Source organism: Chelonoidis abingdonii, chromosome 1 (genome assembly GCF_003597395.2).
Source record: "Chelonoidis abingdonii isolate Lonesome George chromosome 1, CheloAbing_2.0, whole genome shotgun sequence".
Lineage (NCBI taxonomy): Eukaryota > Metazoa > Chordata > Testudines > Testudinidae > Chelonoidis > Chelonoidis abingdonii.
The window spans coordinates 181,413,176-181,427,733 of record NC_133769.1 but is presented as its reverse complement, the minus strand read 5'-3'; the positions used below and the strand labels follow the sequence as shown (position 1 = coordinate 181,427,733).

Below are 14,558 nucleotides of genomic sequence, written 5' to 3'. Positions count from 1 at the left end.
ACCAAATGCACTATACTTCAACTTGTAAAATTGCCAAAAAAAATTGCCAAAAATTGCCAACATTTTGGCACAATATACTGTGTATCACTCCCCGTTGAAGCACTTTGGTTTAGGCTCAGCCCCATCTAGTTTTACTTTAAAAATTCTTTTCCATCTTTTTTTTATTAACTTTATAATTATTGTAGTAAATCTCAAGTTGTGTAAACTACTCCCATATCTTGTCCTGAGTTTTTGGAGAGAATGAAAGCAACATCAAGGAGAAAAGAGATCGGCACTCCACTTTAGTTTTAACTTATATCTCAGTAAGAGCGAAAATAATATAAAAGAATCACTCCCATCTAGGGTTGCCATGCCTCCAGGACTGGCTTGGACTCTCCTAGATTCGGCATCGATCTGCTAGTGACTATTGAAAGCAATCCAGGAGATTTTAATAGGCTATTTTAGGAAAATGACATTACTTCATGTTAGAAAAAAAAATCCTGGAATAGCTTCAGTCAGAGCTGGCAACCCTACTCCCAACTCTTCCCTTCCTTGCCTCTTTCATCCTCCAGCTATGAAACTAACTGAGCATTTTGGAATTTTCTTCACAGAAAGAGCCATGTGCAATTGTTCTGAAAAAGCATGCCAAGTTTGTTTATGGCTGGTTTGGTGTCTAATTTGTATCAAATGCCAGTTTTTCTTACATGAAGATCTCTAAAGGTTCTCTGCTGCTACAGACTCTTTTTGACATTTTAACTTGAATTATTTTGGGGACACTTAAAAGATAGTGTCGCTTGTCCTGTGCGTTAACAAAAAAATAATGAAAATAACAAATTTGATATGATCAGACAACAACAAATGGCACAGAATACTAGCCACAATATACTAGGCTTGAGGACAGGTCCTGGTGACAATACTTGGGAAATTAGTTTAGCCACTTTTGTGGTACCAATTTTCTTTTAATTAAATGGGCACTTGAAGTATAAACACATTTGCATTTTTGAAGATAATTATGTGAATTTCTATTATGTTCATAAGAGAGGGTGCTTTTGCAGATGAGGCACCAGACTGGGACTCAGGAGATTTGGGCTCCAGCCACAGCTCAACCACAGAGTTCTTGTGTGATGTTAGGCAGGTCGCTTAATCCTGTGCTTCAGTTCCCCATGTGTAAATGGGGATGATACTACTACTTTTCTCTCAACCTTTGTCTTGTCTACTTAAACTGTCAGTTTTTCAGGGCAGGGATTGTCCCTTACCATGCGTTTCTTCAGTGCCTACCATGGTAGGGTTCACAAGTGCAGGCTTTAGGCACTACTGTATGTAATTCAAATAATAAATACCACATATTTACGAGTAAAGCTACTTCAGCATATGAATCAATGGAACATGTTCGAGATTACTATATAATGCCATACTGAGAATCACATAACACCTTAAAACTGAAGCTTTGGTTTACAATAAATAAATAAATATAGGAAGACTGCAGTCAATGGCTTATTGTGTAAGTGTTACCTAATTTCATCCTGACAAGTTTATACAAAATTTGATGTGCTCTAATAAGCTTCAGTGGCAAAGTGCAGTGTATTTTTTTTAATAAGTACTTCAATTAGAAAATGAAAAAAAGGGCACTTCAGTTTTATTTCAGATAGTGAACTGATTTAGAGATGTAATATATTGACAGTGGAAAACAGTTAAAAAAAAAAAACTATGTTGGAAATATTTAAGGTGGCTTTGAAAAAAATTCAACCTAAGAGCACACACTTGTAGAAATCTAAATTAAGTACTGTAAGACTCTTGGCACAAGGAAACAATTCATGAAAGGTTAATCCATCTGTTGAATACAAGTTTTGGTCTGGTGCTGGCAGTTGCATTTTATGCTGATATTAATCACTGATAATGTCAAACTTAAACAAAACTCTTCAATCTAGATTATTAAAAATATTCTAAATACAAAATTAGACTGATTTCCTTGAAATGCATAATAGCTTGCACTAATTAGTATGTTTAGGGATAATTTTAAGAAAATGTCAGATTCTTAATTGTGTGTATCTGGCATCTCAGAAAATGTAAAACACAATTTTAAAAATTAAACTATTTCCATACAGCATTTTAGTTCATCAGCTTCTCCAGTAATAAAATTTCCCAGTTAATAATGTAGAAAAACTAAAGACCCATACCCAATCATATCATAAAATCCCACCTAAATCTTCCTTTAATCTCTGACCCCTCCACATATGGACTTTGAGCTCCTGGCAAAATGCTTGCAAAAAATGACAGACTTTGCAGCGTGCCTGTAATGTTAACAGATGTGAGCTCTTTTGAATAAAGAGAGAAGTGTGTTCCAGAACCAAGTGGCCCTTGCTACCAACAGCTCTCTTGTTTGCATCTAGGAAGCTCCTGGTGCAGTTCCTCTGTTAATGTCAAATGTGGCAGAATGGCATGGAGAAAGAGGTAGTCTCTCAAGTAAGCACTGAGGGCTTTAGAGGTGAAAACCAGCATCTTGGAACCCTGCCTAGAAACTTATCAGCAGCTAATGCAGGTATTGGAACACTGTTGTTATATGCTCCCTGTGAAACACCCTGCTTAGCAAGCAGTTGGCCATATTCTGCGCTTGATTCAATTTTCAAATGCGCCCTGTGTGCAACGCCACATAGCCTTGTGTAGAGTGCATCACAGCAGCTCAGTCTCAAGGTGACAAAGGCATATTAGTGACAATTGTAGCACTCGAAAGAAAAGGCTGCACTCTTTTTAGCCAGATATAAATGGAAAATGCCTTTTTGACTACCACTACTATGTGATCTGCCAGTCAGCCCCAGTTATAATAAAATTCCAAGACTGCCAATCTGCTCACATGTGGTGGGCGCTTTCTCTGAATTTCAGCCAAATCTTGTGGCTGCTGCTTCTATCTCACCTGTATTATTTCAGTTTATTCTGAATTAATCTTCAGCCAGCCCACCCTTTTTCAGTCTCTATTTTTTATAAAGACATTCAATTATTTGTTCCTGCTACCAGCTATTTGTGATATAATGGAAATGTATATCTGAATACCAGGAACATGCTAAGTACTCTTCAGTCCATACTTTCTTATTAACTCTTCTAAGAAATTGAGCAGGTAGAGTGACAAAATTGAAATTCTCCCCTGATTTTCCTTTTCCATAGCTAATTTAAAAAATCTTGTCATTCCCTTCTAGGTTTTTCACAATTCTGCTTCACCCTACTTGTCCGCTGTCTTCACTCTTATCTCCTCAATCAACCCCTAACCCCTTTGCTCCACTGGCGATACCATTTGTCCATTTCTACTACAAACTTCTATGCAGGTCTGTCTTCATGCCTTTGCAGACCTTATCAATAGGGACACTGCCTCCTCCTCCTAGTAAAGTCTTCACAATACCCTTTTCTGCAGGGATGCTTAAACAAAATCAGCCATCCAATAATGGCAAAGTTGTAAGGCAATCAGGGTCAGCTGACTGTTGTTTTTTTTTAATTGTCAAAAGGCATGCAACCATCAAAAATCCCCAAGTTGTGCAATAGCTACCTGTGTAAGCATGTGAACTTATTTTTCTCACTCCTTCCCCACTCCTCCTTTCTTTGTTTGTCATGCTTACAAACTCTTGTTACTTTTGTTTCAGATTAGATTGTAAACTCTTCTGGACAGAAATTGTGTTTATAGAATACCTAGTACGATGGGGCCCTGATCATGAATGGGGCTTTTGGGTGCTATAACAGTGTAAACGAGAGATATTATTATTTAAATTCACTGAGCCAAATTCTGCAGTGTTGTGTGCCAACTCCCAGTAGTAATTGTATAAATGTAATGTGAGAGCAGAATCTGGGTCTTGTGTGTGTATATATACTGTGTTGACACCAACTTTTAGCTTAACTAAAAAAGAGAAAAAGTTTTGTTTGTTTGTTTGTTTTTTAGTTTTTAAATTGTGTGTTGCTTTATCTTCCATCTGTTACTGAAATCTGCTGCTTTCAAGATTAGAAAAAGACCCGTAAACTTTTAACAGGAGGGAAGAGAGATACAATTCTTTTAATTCCTAGTTTATAAGGAGGAAGCAGTAGAAACCAAGATCCTTGTGTCTCAATGCCTTGACTTTTTTTTCTGTTTTCCACCCTACCAAACAGTGTTTAATAAAACCTTAATGAGCTCCCACATCTTACCATTGAAGTGTCTTCCTATTTTTAGTATTGTCTAGAGATTCATTAAACTTCTTAGAATCATGAAACTATGTGAATCTATTTTATTCTCCTCCCAAACTAACTAGTTATTTTAGCCAAGCTATGTGCCTTGCATTATGAACCAATCAGAAATTAGTCCTGACTTTTATTGTTTTAACTAAGACTCGGATCTACATAATCTATTTATTGAAATGCTTTAAAAACCAAAACAAAAAAACCAAAACAAAATAAAAAAAACCCTACGGTATGCTAGCAAAAACCAAAAAACCAAAAACCAGATCAAACATAAATTGCCATTTCAGAGCTTTACAAATCTGAATCAATTAGTAAAAGTATAAATAGTGATCTCATGTCCACAAAGCTTTATGATCTTTCATTTTCACAGCTAAGGAGCTATCGTCACATGACATTCAAGCCACAGTCTCTTTGTTCAGTCCCAGTTTCTGGGAACAACAGCAAATACAGCTCCCTTTGGATTTAAAATCTTGCTGAATAATTCAATAATACATATTACAGTCTCTGATTACATTTTGCACAGAATAGTGAGATTCTTTCCAGCTAGGTCATCACTCAGTTCAGCTAACACTTACAGTCTCTTTCATTCTCAGCCAGAATACCACAGCGTCTATCTATCATTATCACTTTGTCTTTTAATTTTTCTGTCAGCCTTTGTCAAACTTGAAACAAAAGCTTTTTATATACTTTTTTGGCATTGCAGCCATTATTATTTGAAATTGCACCCAATTATTTTACAGCAGTGCCAACTCTTATTTCATGGGAACTTAAGAGCACAATGCGTTTGGGCTAGATCTGAGTGGGTGTAAATTGATGTAGCTCCATTAGGTTAAAGGATGAATGACTTGTGCCTTCTGGGGCACTGCTGTACTTGGTGCAGGAAAGAGGGGAGAGTATCAAGGAACTGGTATGGGCTTCCTGATCCTCAGGACCATGCTAGCCCTGAGAATGCTTAGAACTGCTCCTGCGCATCTCTACATTCTGCAACTGATATTGGGTCCTTAGTGGACAATCTTTAAACCAATGGAGGGCTGACTTGATGGAGTGCAGCTGCCCCACCCTTCTCTCCACCTGGTTATGGCACAAATGTACCAATAAGGAGTTCCCCTCTGACAGTGGAATTCTCTGCTAAGCATTTGCACTCCTGTTATGGCACTCTGTGCCATCAGAGAGATACAAAGAAGTTCCCTTTGCTTTAAAATTTGGCCACTGTGTTTCTTTTTGGGCATTATAAAGTATGGGCACAACTAGAATTAGCTGCAGTGTCTGACACATAACACATTTGTTTTCCATAAAACTGTATTATCACAGTGCTTTTGAATGATGTCTTTAAATAGGCTGAATTCCAGTCGTAGCATGGGTATCATCATAGGTAATAAAGGAGATATTATGGTCTGTACATTGTTTCAATTAATATTAACCTAATTACCTGTCAACAAGTAATCATCTGTCTTAGTAGCTAGAGTTGAAATTAATGCTGACTATGAATAATCTTATTTGATTACTTGCCTTTTCTGTAAAGTTTAAAGACCTCTGTTCTTAGATATATGTAACTAAAATCTTTTATTAGGGTATCTATATTTTTATTTTAGTAATTTATTTGGTGTGTTGTATCATCTATAACAGTTTTTAGGAACTGAAACGAAGTCTCAGAAAAGAATACAGCATTTTACCTTAATATGGCCCCATTTTATGTTTCATGCATATTTTAAGCCTCTAGTAGGAAGAAAAACAGCACTTTTGAATTAAAAGCTGGATTTTTTTACTCTCCTTTGTTGCACTGTATCTGTGAAAAAGGCAGTTAAAGTAGGTAAAGTTGCTGCACCATTAAAGCTGAATGTATATATATTTTATAAGAAAAAACAAGTACAGTATGTGACTATATCCATCTACATTAGTCAAGCAAATATAAGAGAACCAAATGTATATGTGTCATAAATTCAGCAAATGAACAGATCGAATATATTTCAAAGTGCATATGGGGAGGAAAAAAGAAGGTTGTAAACAAAGAGAATTATGGGATTTTTTTGTATGAAGTTTATATGTAATGTCCAATAGTACAGAGCAGAAGGAATGGTCTTGTAGCTAATGCTTTTAATTAGGTTTTAAAAGTTCTGGGTTCAACTCCTATTTTTGCCACTGAGCTTGTGGAACTCTAGACAAATCCTTTACTATCTGCCTCAGTTCCACATCCACAAAATGGGAATAACATTCTCTGCTTTACAAGGATGAATACTTTAATATGTGTGAGGCAATGAGATGTTATATAAATGGGACATAGGCACTTGAATACAAAAGTTTCAGAAATCTTCAAGCTGTTCTGATCATAATGGTCCTGAGTATTTAGAGGCACGAGATTAATACAAATTTGATGTATCACCAGTTGAACAAGAACACAGCTTTAAAAATACACCAATAGTGATTTCTGTGCCCTAAACAGCAGCTTCTAGTGTACTTTGTTGAATATTAGAACATGTTGCCATCTGGCTGATTTGCAGGAAACATCCTTCTAGGTTTCAAGACCCACTATATATCACCCATATCTCACTCCATGTCAGCAAACAATGAAAGCATAGTGTGCTGCAAATGGTTTTCTCCTTGTAGGGCAATCAAAAATGTTTTGCTTGCTGTTATGCAAAATCACTTTTGAGGAGATGACCAGTAAATTGTTCAAAAGTACCAAAAATGATTTAGGAGCCTGCCTGATTTATGAGAAAAGATTAAAAAAAACTGAGCATGTTCACATGCATCCGATGAAGTGGGTATTCACCCATGAAAGCTCATGCTCCAAAATGTCTGTTAGTCTATAAGGTGCCACAGGATTCTTTGTTGCTTGAGCATGTTTAGTTTCGAGAAAAGGAGACTGAGGAGGTGTGTGTGTGTGGGGGGGGGCTGATAACAGTTTTCAAAAATGTTAAGGGCTGTTACAAATAGGACTGTGTTCAATTGTTCTCCATGGCCACAGAGATTAGGACAAGAAGAAGTGGGCTCAATCTGCAGCAAGGAGGGGTTACATTAACATGAAGTATAAGGGTAATTAAATTCTGGAACAGGCTTCCAAGGGAGGTTGTGGAATCTCCATCAGTGGAGGTTTTTAAGAATGGGTTGAAAAAATACCGTTCACGGTTCTAGGTTTACTTGGTTCTCCCTCATTGCAGGGGTTGAACCTGATAACCCCTAGAGGTCACTTCCAGCTCAACATTTCTGTGATTCCATCTCAGAAACAATCAATGGGAATTAGGGTCCCAAGTGGCTAAATCTCATAAATATGGGACTTTGGCTCCTAAGTCACTCATGTGCTTTTGAAAATTATCACCCAACATCTACAGTTAAGTTAGCCAAAGTATGATTTAAGGATGAAATGCAGTCCACAGAGTTCTAAAATGTGTGGTTTGTAGTTGCTGTAAGGATTGATATGTAGTTACTAATATGAGTGAGTGTGCCAAATGAGATGTTACTATGGGAGTGACTCTGCTGAACATAACCAATGTGAGCGAGATGTTTCCAGGACCCTGAGCAGACTCAGACTTAGCTCGGAGTGCAGATGGATCTTCTCTCCAACCAAGCTGATTCCTGCTTGCTAACTCGGCATGACAGTTGCCCTCTTCTAGTAACTTTAGGGTATGAACAAAGTTGATGAACCACAGACATTTTACAATAAATTTATATTCCTTCTATTAAAAAAGTTAACATGAACATGCCAGTATTATGTGTATATTTATTTTTATTTTAACACAGCACAAATTATATGTAAATTAGTTTAATCCTTGAGGCGGAGGCCAAGCTTTCCATTGGACATTTGGTATCACGCCTTGATCTGGATGCTAATTTCTGGACAGTTTCATTTTTCTCTGAGATCAGAAAAGATTATTCTTGTTCAGCCAATATTAGTATCATTTGCTAGTGCCCATTAACAGGTCTCTCTCCCCCTGTAAAGGTATGAGAGGTGAGGGATGTAATTTTAGATCTGAAACCTTGTGAGGAAAACTTCCAAACCATAAAAAGAATCAGCAAATAAATCAGGGGTCAGCAACCTTTCTGAAGTGCTGTGCCGAGTCTTCATTTATTCACTCTAATTTAAGGTTTTGCGCGCCAGTAATACATTTTAACGTTTTTAGATGGTCTCTTTCTAGAAGTCTATAATATGTAACTAAACTATTGTTGTATGTAAAGTAAATAAGGTTTTAAAAATGTTTAAGAAGCTTCATTTAAAACTAAATTAAAATGCAGATCCCCCAGGACCGGTGGCCAGGACCCGGGCAGTGTGTGCGCCATTGTAAATCAGCTCGTGTGCTGCCTTCAGCTCACGTGCCATAGGTTGCCTACCCCTGAAATAAATGATTCCAAAATCCACTGGCAACCCATTCAAGTCAGTATGTGACAAACTGAGTAGAATGATGAAAAAGACTGTTATTAAGCATAAATGCAAATGACAGAAGTAGGACGTTTACAATGGTTCAACTGCACATTTAGGGAAGTCACCTAAAACAAATGTAAAGCTTGTTCACTATGTTTGGTGTATAAAACTGATATATAGCTGCCTTTTTAAAAAAATGCATCAGGTTTTGCATTAAATATCAGGTACAATTTTTTTTTCTTCTAAATAGTGCAAATTTTATCAGATATCCATCTAGGAAGGAGTTTCACATTATGGGAAATAATTGTATACATCAGTGCATATAACGTATTTTTTATAAAATGTTAATTAATTTCTAATGCTAGTTAAAGTCAGTTCTATTTAATTATAATGGCAGTCACACTACAGGCAATATTACAGTTTGTCCTAGTGATTAATGTGTCCTCATGCATTATGTAAAAAGCTTATTTTCTTAATTTTTCTGGCCTGGGAATATTTCCTCCTGAAGAACAGGTGTAAACATCAGTGTACTAAAGGTGAAAGAGTGATCTCATGCAGCTCTCTAATATTTTCCAAAGTGGAAAATTCTGCAGGTATAGAGTATAGGACAAATAATGATGTTTATTTATCAAAAGCAAAATAACTGAGGGAATGACAGGGAAACTTTTTTTTAAAATGGCAAAATAATCTGTCATCCAGCCTGAAAATAATGCAAATATGTGAAATCAAAAGCCAAGGGAAGTAATTAATTCGTGCTGAACTCAAGGAGCCATTCCTGAACTGTCTCCCTCAGGGCCCAATCCTGTAAAGTGCTGAGCATCTTTGACTACCACTGAATTCACTGGGAGCTGATGGTGCTCAAGGAAATGCATGATTGGGCGCTTAGTAAATTACATCTTTCTGTAGCAAGGCAAGACACTGAAATTATGGGCCAGATTGTGATCCCGAGGCATGTGGGTAGCACCTTGCTTACTTATTCCCCACTGAAGCCAATGGGGCTATGTATGGAGTAAGAATGGTATTCACCATAAGGAGTTCAGAAGCTGGCCCTTTGCCTTTAAAACTGAGGTCTGGGAAATCTGTGCAGATGCTTTTATCTTCCTTACTGAAGTGTTTTCCTCTATTTCCTTTTGTCTTTTCTTATTTACAGTCCCTTTCTAGGCAAAAGGAACATTGATCTTTATTGCTCTTGGCAGTGCAGATCTAAGTATTGTGTTTCTGTATGTATGATTGTTTCCTATATATTTAAATCACATTTTACTATAAGGAATTTTGATTGTGATCTGACCAAAAGCAATGCATTTAGCTTAGCAGATCTGCATTTACTCAACTCAGAGTATGACCAAGAGACGGAGAGGATTTTGTATGATGCCGTTGTTGAACACTTGCGCCTTTTCTTACTTCTACATACACCTGTAGTTATAAAATTACCATGAATCTTTCTGGATGTTGGGTTTCAAATGAAATTTCTTAGGGGTTATTAATATACTGCTATCTGTTAAGTATCCAATGTTCAGGATGATTATAAAACTATTTTGCCTGTTAGTAAGGGTAAGGAGTTTGAACTGTACTCTGCTCTGGATCTCAGCAGACAACTGGGTCTTAAACAAATTTGTGGGAAGAAGACAAACAAACTGAAAAAAAGCAGCTTTTATAGTTAGTTGCAATTTCCCCTTTTTCCTTCCATTGAGTCTGTCTGAAAATAGGTGTTTTAACATACTGCCATTTCTCTTTAACATGTGTGTGTTTATTTAGCATGATGGTGTTGTTTTTTTCATCTCCCACTCTGACACAGCATGTTTCATCTATATTTGGTTTTTACTGTATGAGACCTTTTAAATGGCTCAGTGAAGAAATGGATTCTTGTCACTTAAATATTCACTCTCCAGATCTGTGGAAACTTGATTTTTTAACAGTGTTTTAAATTCTTTCCCCTTGATGTTTGAATATAAAACTAGAGAGTGATATGTCAAGAATTTCAAGGTACCCTACTGTACCTGTAATAATCTGTGTTAAGCATGTTTTAATTTATATATTTTACTACATGTTTGTATTTACAAATTGAACCATTATTATGCTTCTCCTTTGTTTGCATGATATGATTTTATTTTATATTTTTTTTCCACTCACCAGATGTTTCCAACACTTTGCTTCCCATCATTGTCATCCCCTCACTTACCACTGCAACAGTCACAACCACTGTAGCCTTAACAACCAGCACAGCCACATCGGCAACAGCCATCAACACCAGAGGTACAGTATTCTTCTTTGTTATGGCCTGAAAAACCCATTTTAAATAGGAAATCACAGGGAATTTTAAAGGGGATAGAAAATGCTCAGAAGGGAATTTGAACATATTGCCTAAATATGTGTTTATATAAAGTAATAAATACATATGACAATAGTTAAGAAGGCTTAATAAAACATTCTTACCACTCCAGCAATGAGTGTGTAAACTTTTATAGGGTGACTTAATTATTTATTTACGTTTGCAGTTCATTTTTTAAGGTTAGCAACTTTAACTCTTATGTAAAATGCAAATATGATAGTTTAAAATAAGCATTACTTTTTAAACTGGTTATTATTAGTAGCATTCATAGTGTTAGTTTTTTTTTATTAATTATCAATTACTAGTAATTAATGACTTTGCTTCCTGGTGCTAATGTGGAATACAAGATACGTATCTTGCATTTGGAATTTCTATAGACTTAATCCTGCTTGTAATGCAATGGAGATCTTTCTCATGCTTGTTAGTCTTAAGTTTTAAGAAGCTTTCAATTTAAGGAATGTCTTTATCTTACCTGAGCTACAGTATATCAAATGAATTTTCTTTTCCCTAGATCTTTATTTTAAGATGATGTTTCTGGTAGTGTCCTGCCCTGGCTTGGGACAGAATCTAGATTCAGTTCCTAGGCTTAGTCTCTTATTCACAGGCCCTACATATACTGGGAGTGTTGCAAAGAGTGCTTGGCGTTAGAGGATTGTGTGACTTGCTTCATAAACTAACATCTCCCCTCTCTGATTAAGGAGCAGTTTTCATGTAGTCATAAAAAAGGTGTAATCTCTGAGTTAGGCTTGAAGTAAAAAGTGGGAGGAGGATCTTCCGTCATCCATTGAAGGCACCAACGAATTAAAGAGAGAGAGAGAAATACATTTAAATACTGTCAAGACGTATTTCTATAATGAGGTGTAAATCTCTTGGGAAAGCTAGGACTACATATGTTCTGAAAACCTTTCTCTCTAGAAGAATTTTCATGATAAAGACATTACAACTGTGTTTAAGTTTATGACCTAGCAGCTGAAGCACTGGATTGGGAAATAGGAGACCTGGATTTTATTCCTGGCTCTGCCATTGACCTGCTGGGTGATCTTGGGCACGTCACTTTCCCCTCCCTTTGCCTCCGTTTCCGCATTTGTAAAATGGAGATAATGACTCTGCCTTTGTAAAGCTCCTGGAGACCTATGGATGAAAAAGTGCTATATAAGAACAGCATCATGCTAAATAAACACACACATGTTAACGCATTTGGAATGGTAGGATTTTTCCTGAACCTGTCTAAAACCAGTGTAAAAAGATTAGGCAATCCTGGCAATGATATCCACAGTTGTTTTACTAATAGTGCATTAATATTTTAGTACTGTGACCTCTGCATGAAATTAAATTGACCTACAATCTCAAAATACATATTTTTATTGGATTAATCCTCATACAATGTCCACAGTGTGAAAATGTGTGACCTTCTTAATGATAAGAGCGGAAAACATTATAGAAATATTTACTAACTGTAAGGAAGGAAGGGAGATGTAAATAACAGCTAGGCACCAAATGGCCACTTTAGGGCTATAATGGCTTGTCTTTCTTAAATTAAAATGCTGGCTATTAGAAAAGGGGGAAGTTTCCTATAAAAGGATGATTCTACCCTGTGGAGTTTCATTAGGACTATGAATTTATACAGGAAAGTATTTGGGGGGTACTGACTGAATTCTCACATTGTTGAGGACCAGAGATGTGGATGAAAGACTTGTCTAGGTTTTTCGGGCTGGAGTGTGGTGTTCTGAACCAGACATTTTTTTTGGTTGCTGTATGTTGCTGGATACGCTAAACTGCTGATGTCTTTCTGCATCATGCAGTGTTGCTTCTTTGCATAGGATCTCACTCCCTGGCTTCTCAAGTGCTAATTTTGATCGTTTGGATGTTCTGCATTATGGAATGAAGGCTGGTAAAGAAGTGTTTCACTTGTAAGTTTCAGTCCTCCTGTATATTAGAATATGTTTAATCTGACATTAGAATGAGCATTAGGATGGGTTCAGACAAGCAGCCAAAAGTCCAAATGCTTGACTGAACCCGATCCAAATTTTCTGATCCTATTCAGGTGATTTCCAGTATTGCTTGTTTCAGGCCATGAAGGAAATACCACAGGAACAAACCTTTCTGAGGCATTACTGTTTATTATCCCAGCAGGAATTAGGACATGAAGGGGCTCATAAAATTGAGAAGTTATTCAAATAGTTTCAAACCTACAACATTGTTAGTTTTGGCTCCTGTTTGAGTGTGGGGTGAAGGTTCTATTGGTTCTTATTTTATCTCAACTTGTTCATCCATCCCTTAATCTAAATTAGTGGAAGTTTGCTCCAGATTTTATGTCTGTAGATAAAGTGTGTTTGAATTGGTTTCTAATGGTGTCTTAACAGTCTCCTTTGTGTTTTGTCTGGTGTATTTCTGATATTTTACTAACATTATAACTCTTTATTTATGATTCAAGATGCATGTATGATCCCTCAATTTGTTTTATTATTACTTGCAGTAAATAATACCTTTCAGGAGGTGTTTTAAAGTGTCACCCCTTAGGTTATATCTTTCCTATGAGATGCCTTTTGAAGAGTTATAACATGAGTGTAGTTTGGATGGGCCAGGAAGGCATTGCCCTCACCCCACAAACTGCAAACCTCAGGCAGGCGCAGAATTCCTTCCCTCCCATCCCTCTGCAAGCCCTGTTGGCCTGACAGGAGCTGCCTTCCCAAATCTAGAAGTAAAACTATGCCTACGGTTATAACATAGGACATGTAGCTCCTATGCTTAAGAATGTGCCTGAAACATCAAATCATTTTATTTTACAGTAATTCCATATCTCACTGTGCCTATGATATATTCTACTTATTCCACAAGTGAAGTAAAACTAACAGTTGATCTAAAGTTTTGTGAGCCAGGTGTTTTCTTTGTTTGCCTAAAGGTCAGCAAGCAATATGGAGAAGTCCCTGTGTCTCCTTCAATAACTAATATATTTTACAAAAGGTCTCCATAGTCAAACTTTTCACTCGCACACATGCACACTCACATGCGTATTTGAACTTATGCTGAATTCTGTAAATATTAAATGACATCCCTTTGCTTGTGTATTACACTTCAACTTGGAAAATCTGAGTGCAATTTGATGCTGGCAAAGAGGGGACTCCTTTATAAATTTGGCAGGTCTTAAGCCTTAACCACCACGTTGAGGAAAACATAACAAAATGAGACCAAAATGTGCGGAAGAAAGAAATCTAGAAAACAGAAAAAAAGACAAGTACATTGTATATGAAGAGTTTCCATTTTACCAGGTTTTATGTCCCTTTTCCCTGCCAGAACAGCACAAAGGGACCTTAAACTTGCCCCAAGTGGACAGCTGAGGAATCCCCTGAGGCTCTGAGCTAGCATGCCTGGCTCTTGGCACAATCGCAGCCCTCCGAAATGGAAGCCTCTTCTCCCTCCCAGACATTATTTCACCAGTCTTTTTTCCCTCCACTGTTCTTTCTGTGGTTAAATCCCTTTCCTAACTGGCAGGAACACAGACAGATCTTATAAGCCTTGATAGCTGTGGCTTTCATAGATTCATAGATTCATGGACTCTAGGACTGGAAGGGACCTCGAGAGGTCATCGAGTCCAGTCCCCTGCCCTCATGGCAGGACCAAATACTGTCTAGACCATCCCTGATAGACATTTATCTAACCTACTCTTAAATATCTCCAGAGATGGAGATTCCACAA

At 37.0% G+C, this 14,558-nt stretch overlaps 1 protein-coding gene across 4 annotated transcripts in view; it reads left to right on the top strand.

Moving 5' to 3' along the window:
* Positions 1–14,558, top strand: part of CADM2 (cell adhesion molecule 2) — a 1,090,305-nt gene that overhangs the window by 1,016,942 nt on the left and 58,805 nt on the right. For 3 of the 4 annotated variants that reach the window (XM_075073090.1, XM_075073093.1, XM_032771631.2), the window contains one exon: positions 10,667–10,786. The exons of the other annotated variant lie outside the window; for it this stretch is intronic. In XM_075073090.1, the coding sequence (XP_074929191.1) occupies positions 10,667–10,786 (120 nt within the window). The remainder of the gene's footprint in view (positions 1–10,666; positions 10,787–14,558) is intronic. 4 annotated transcript variants of the gene reach the window in all.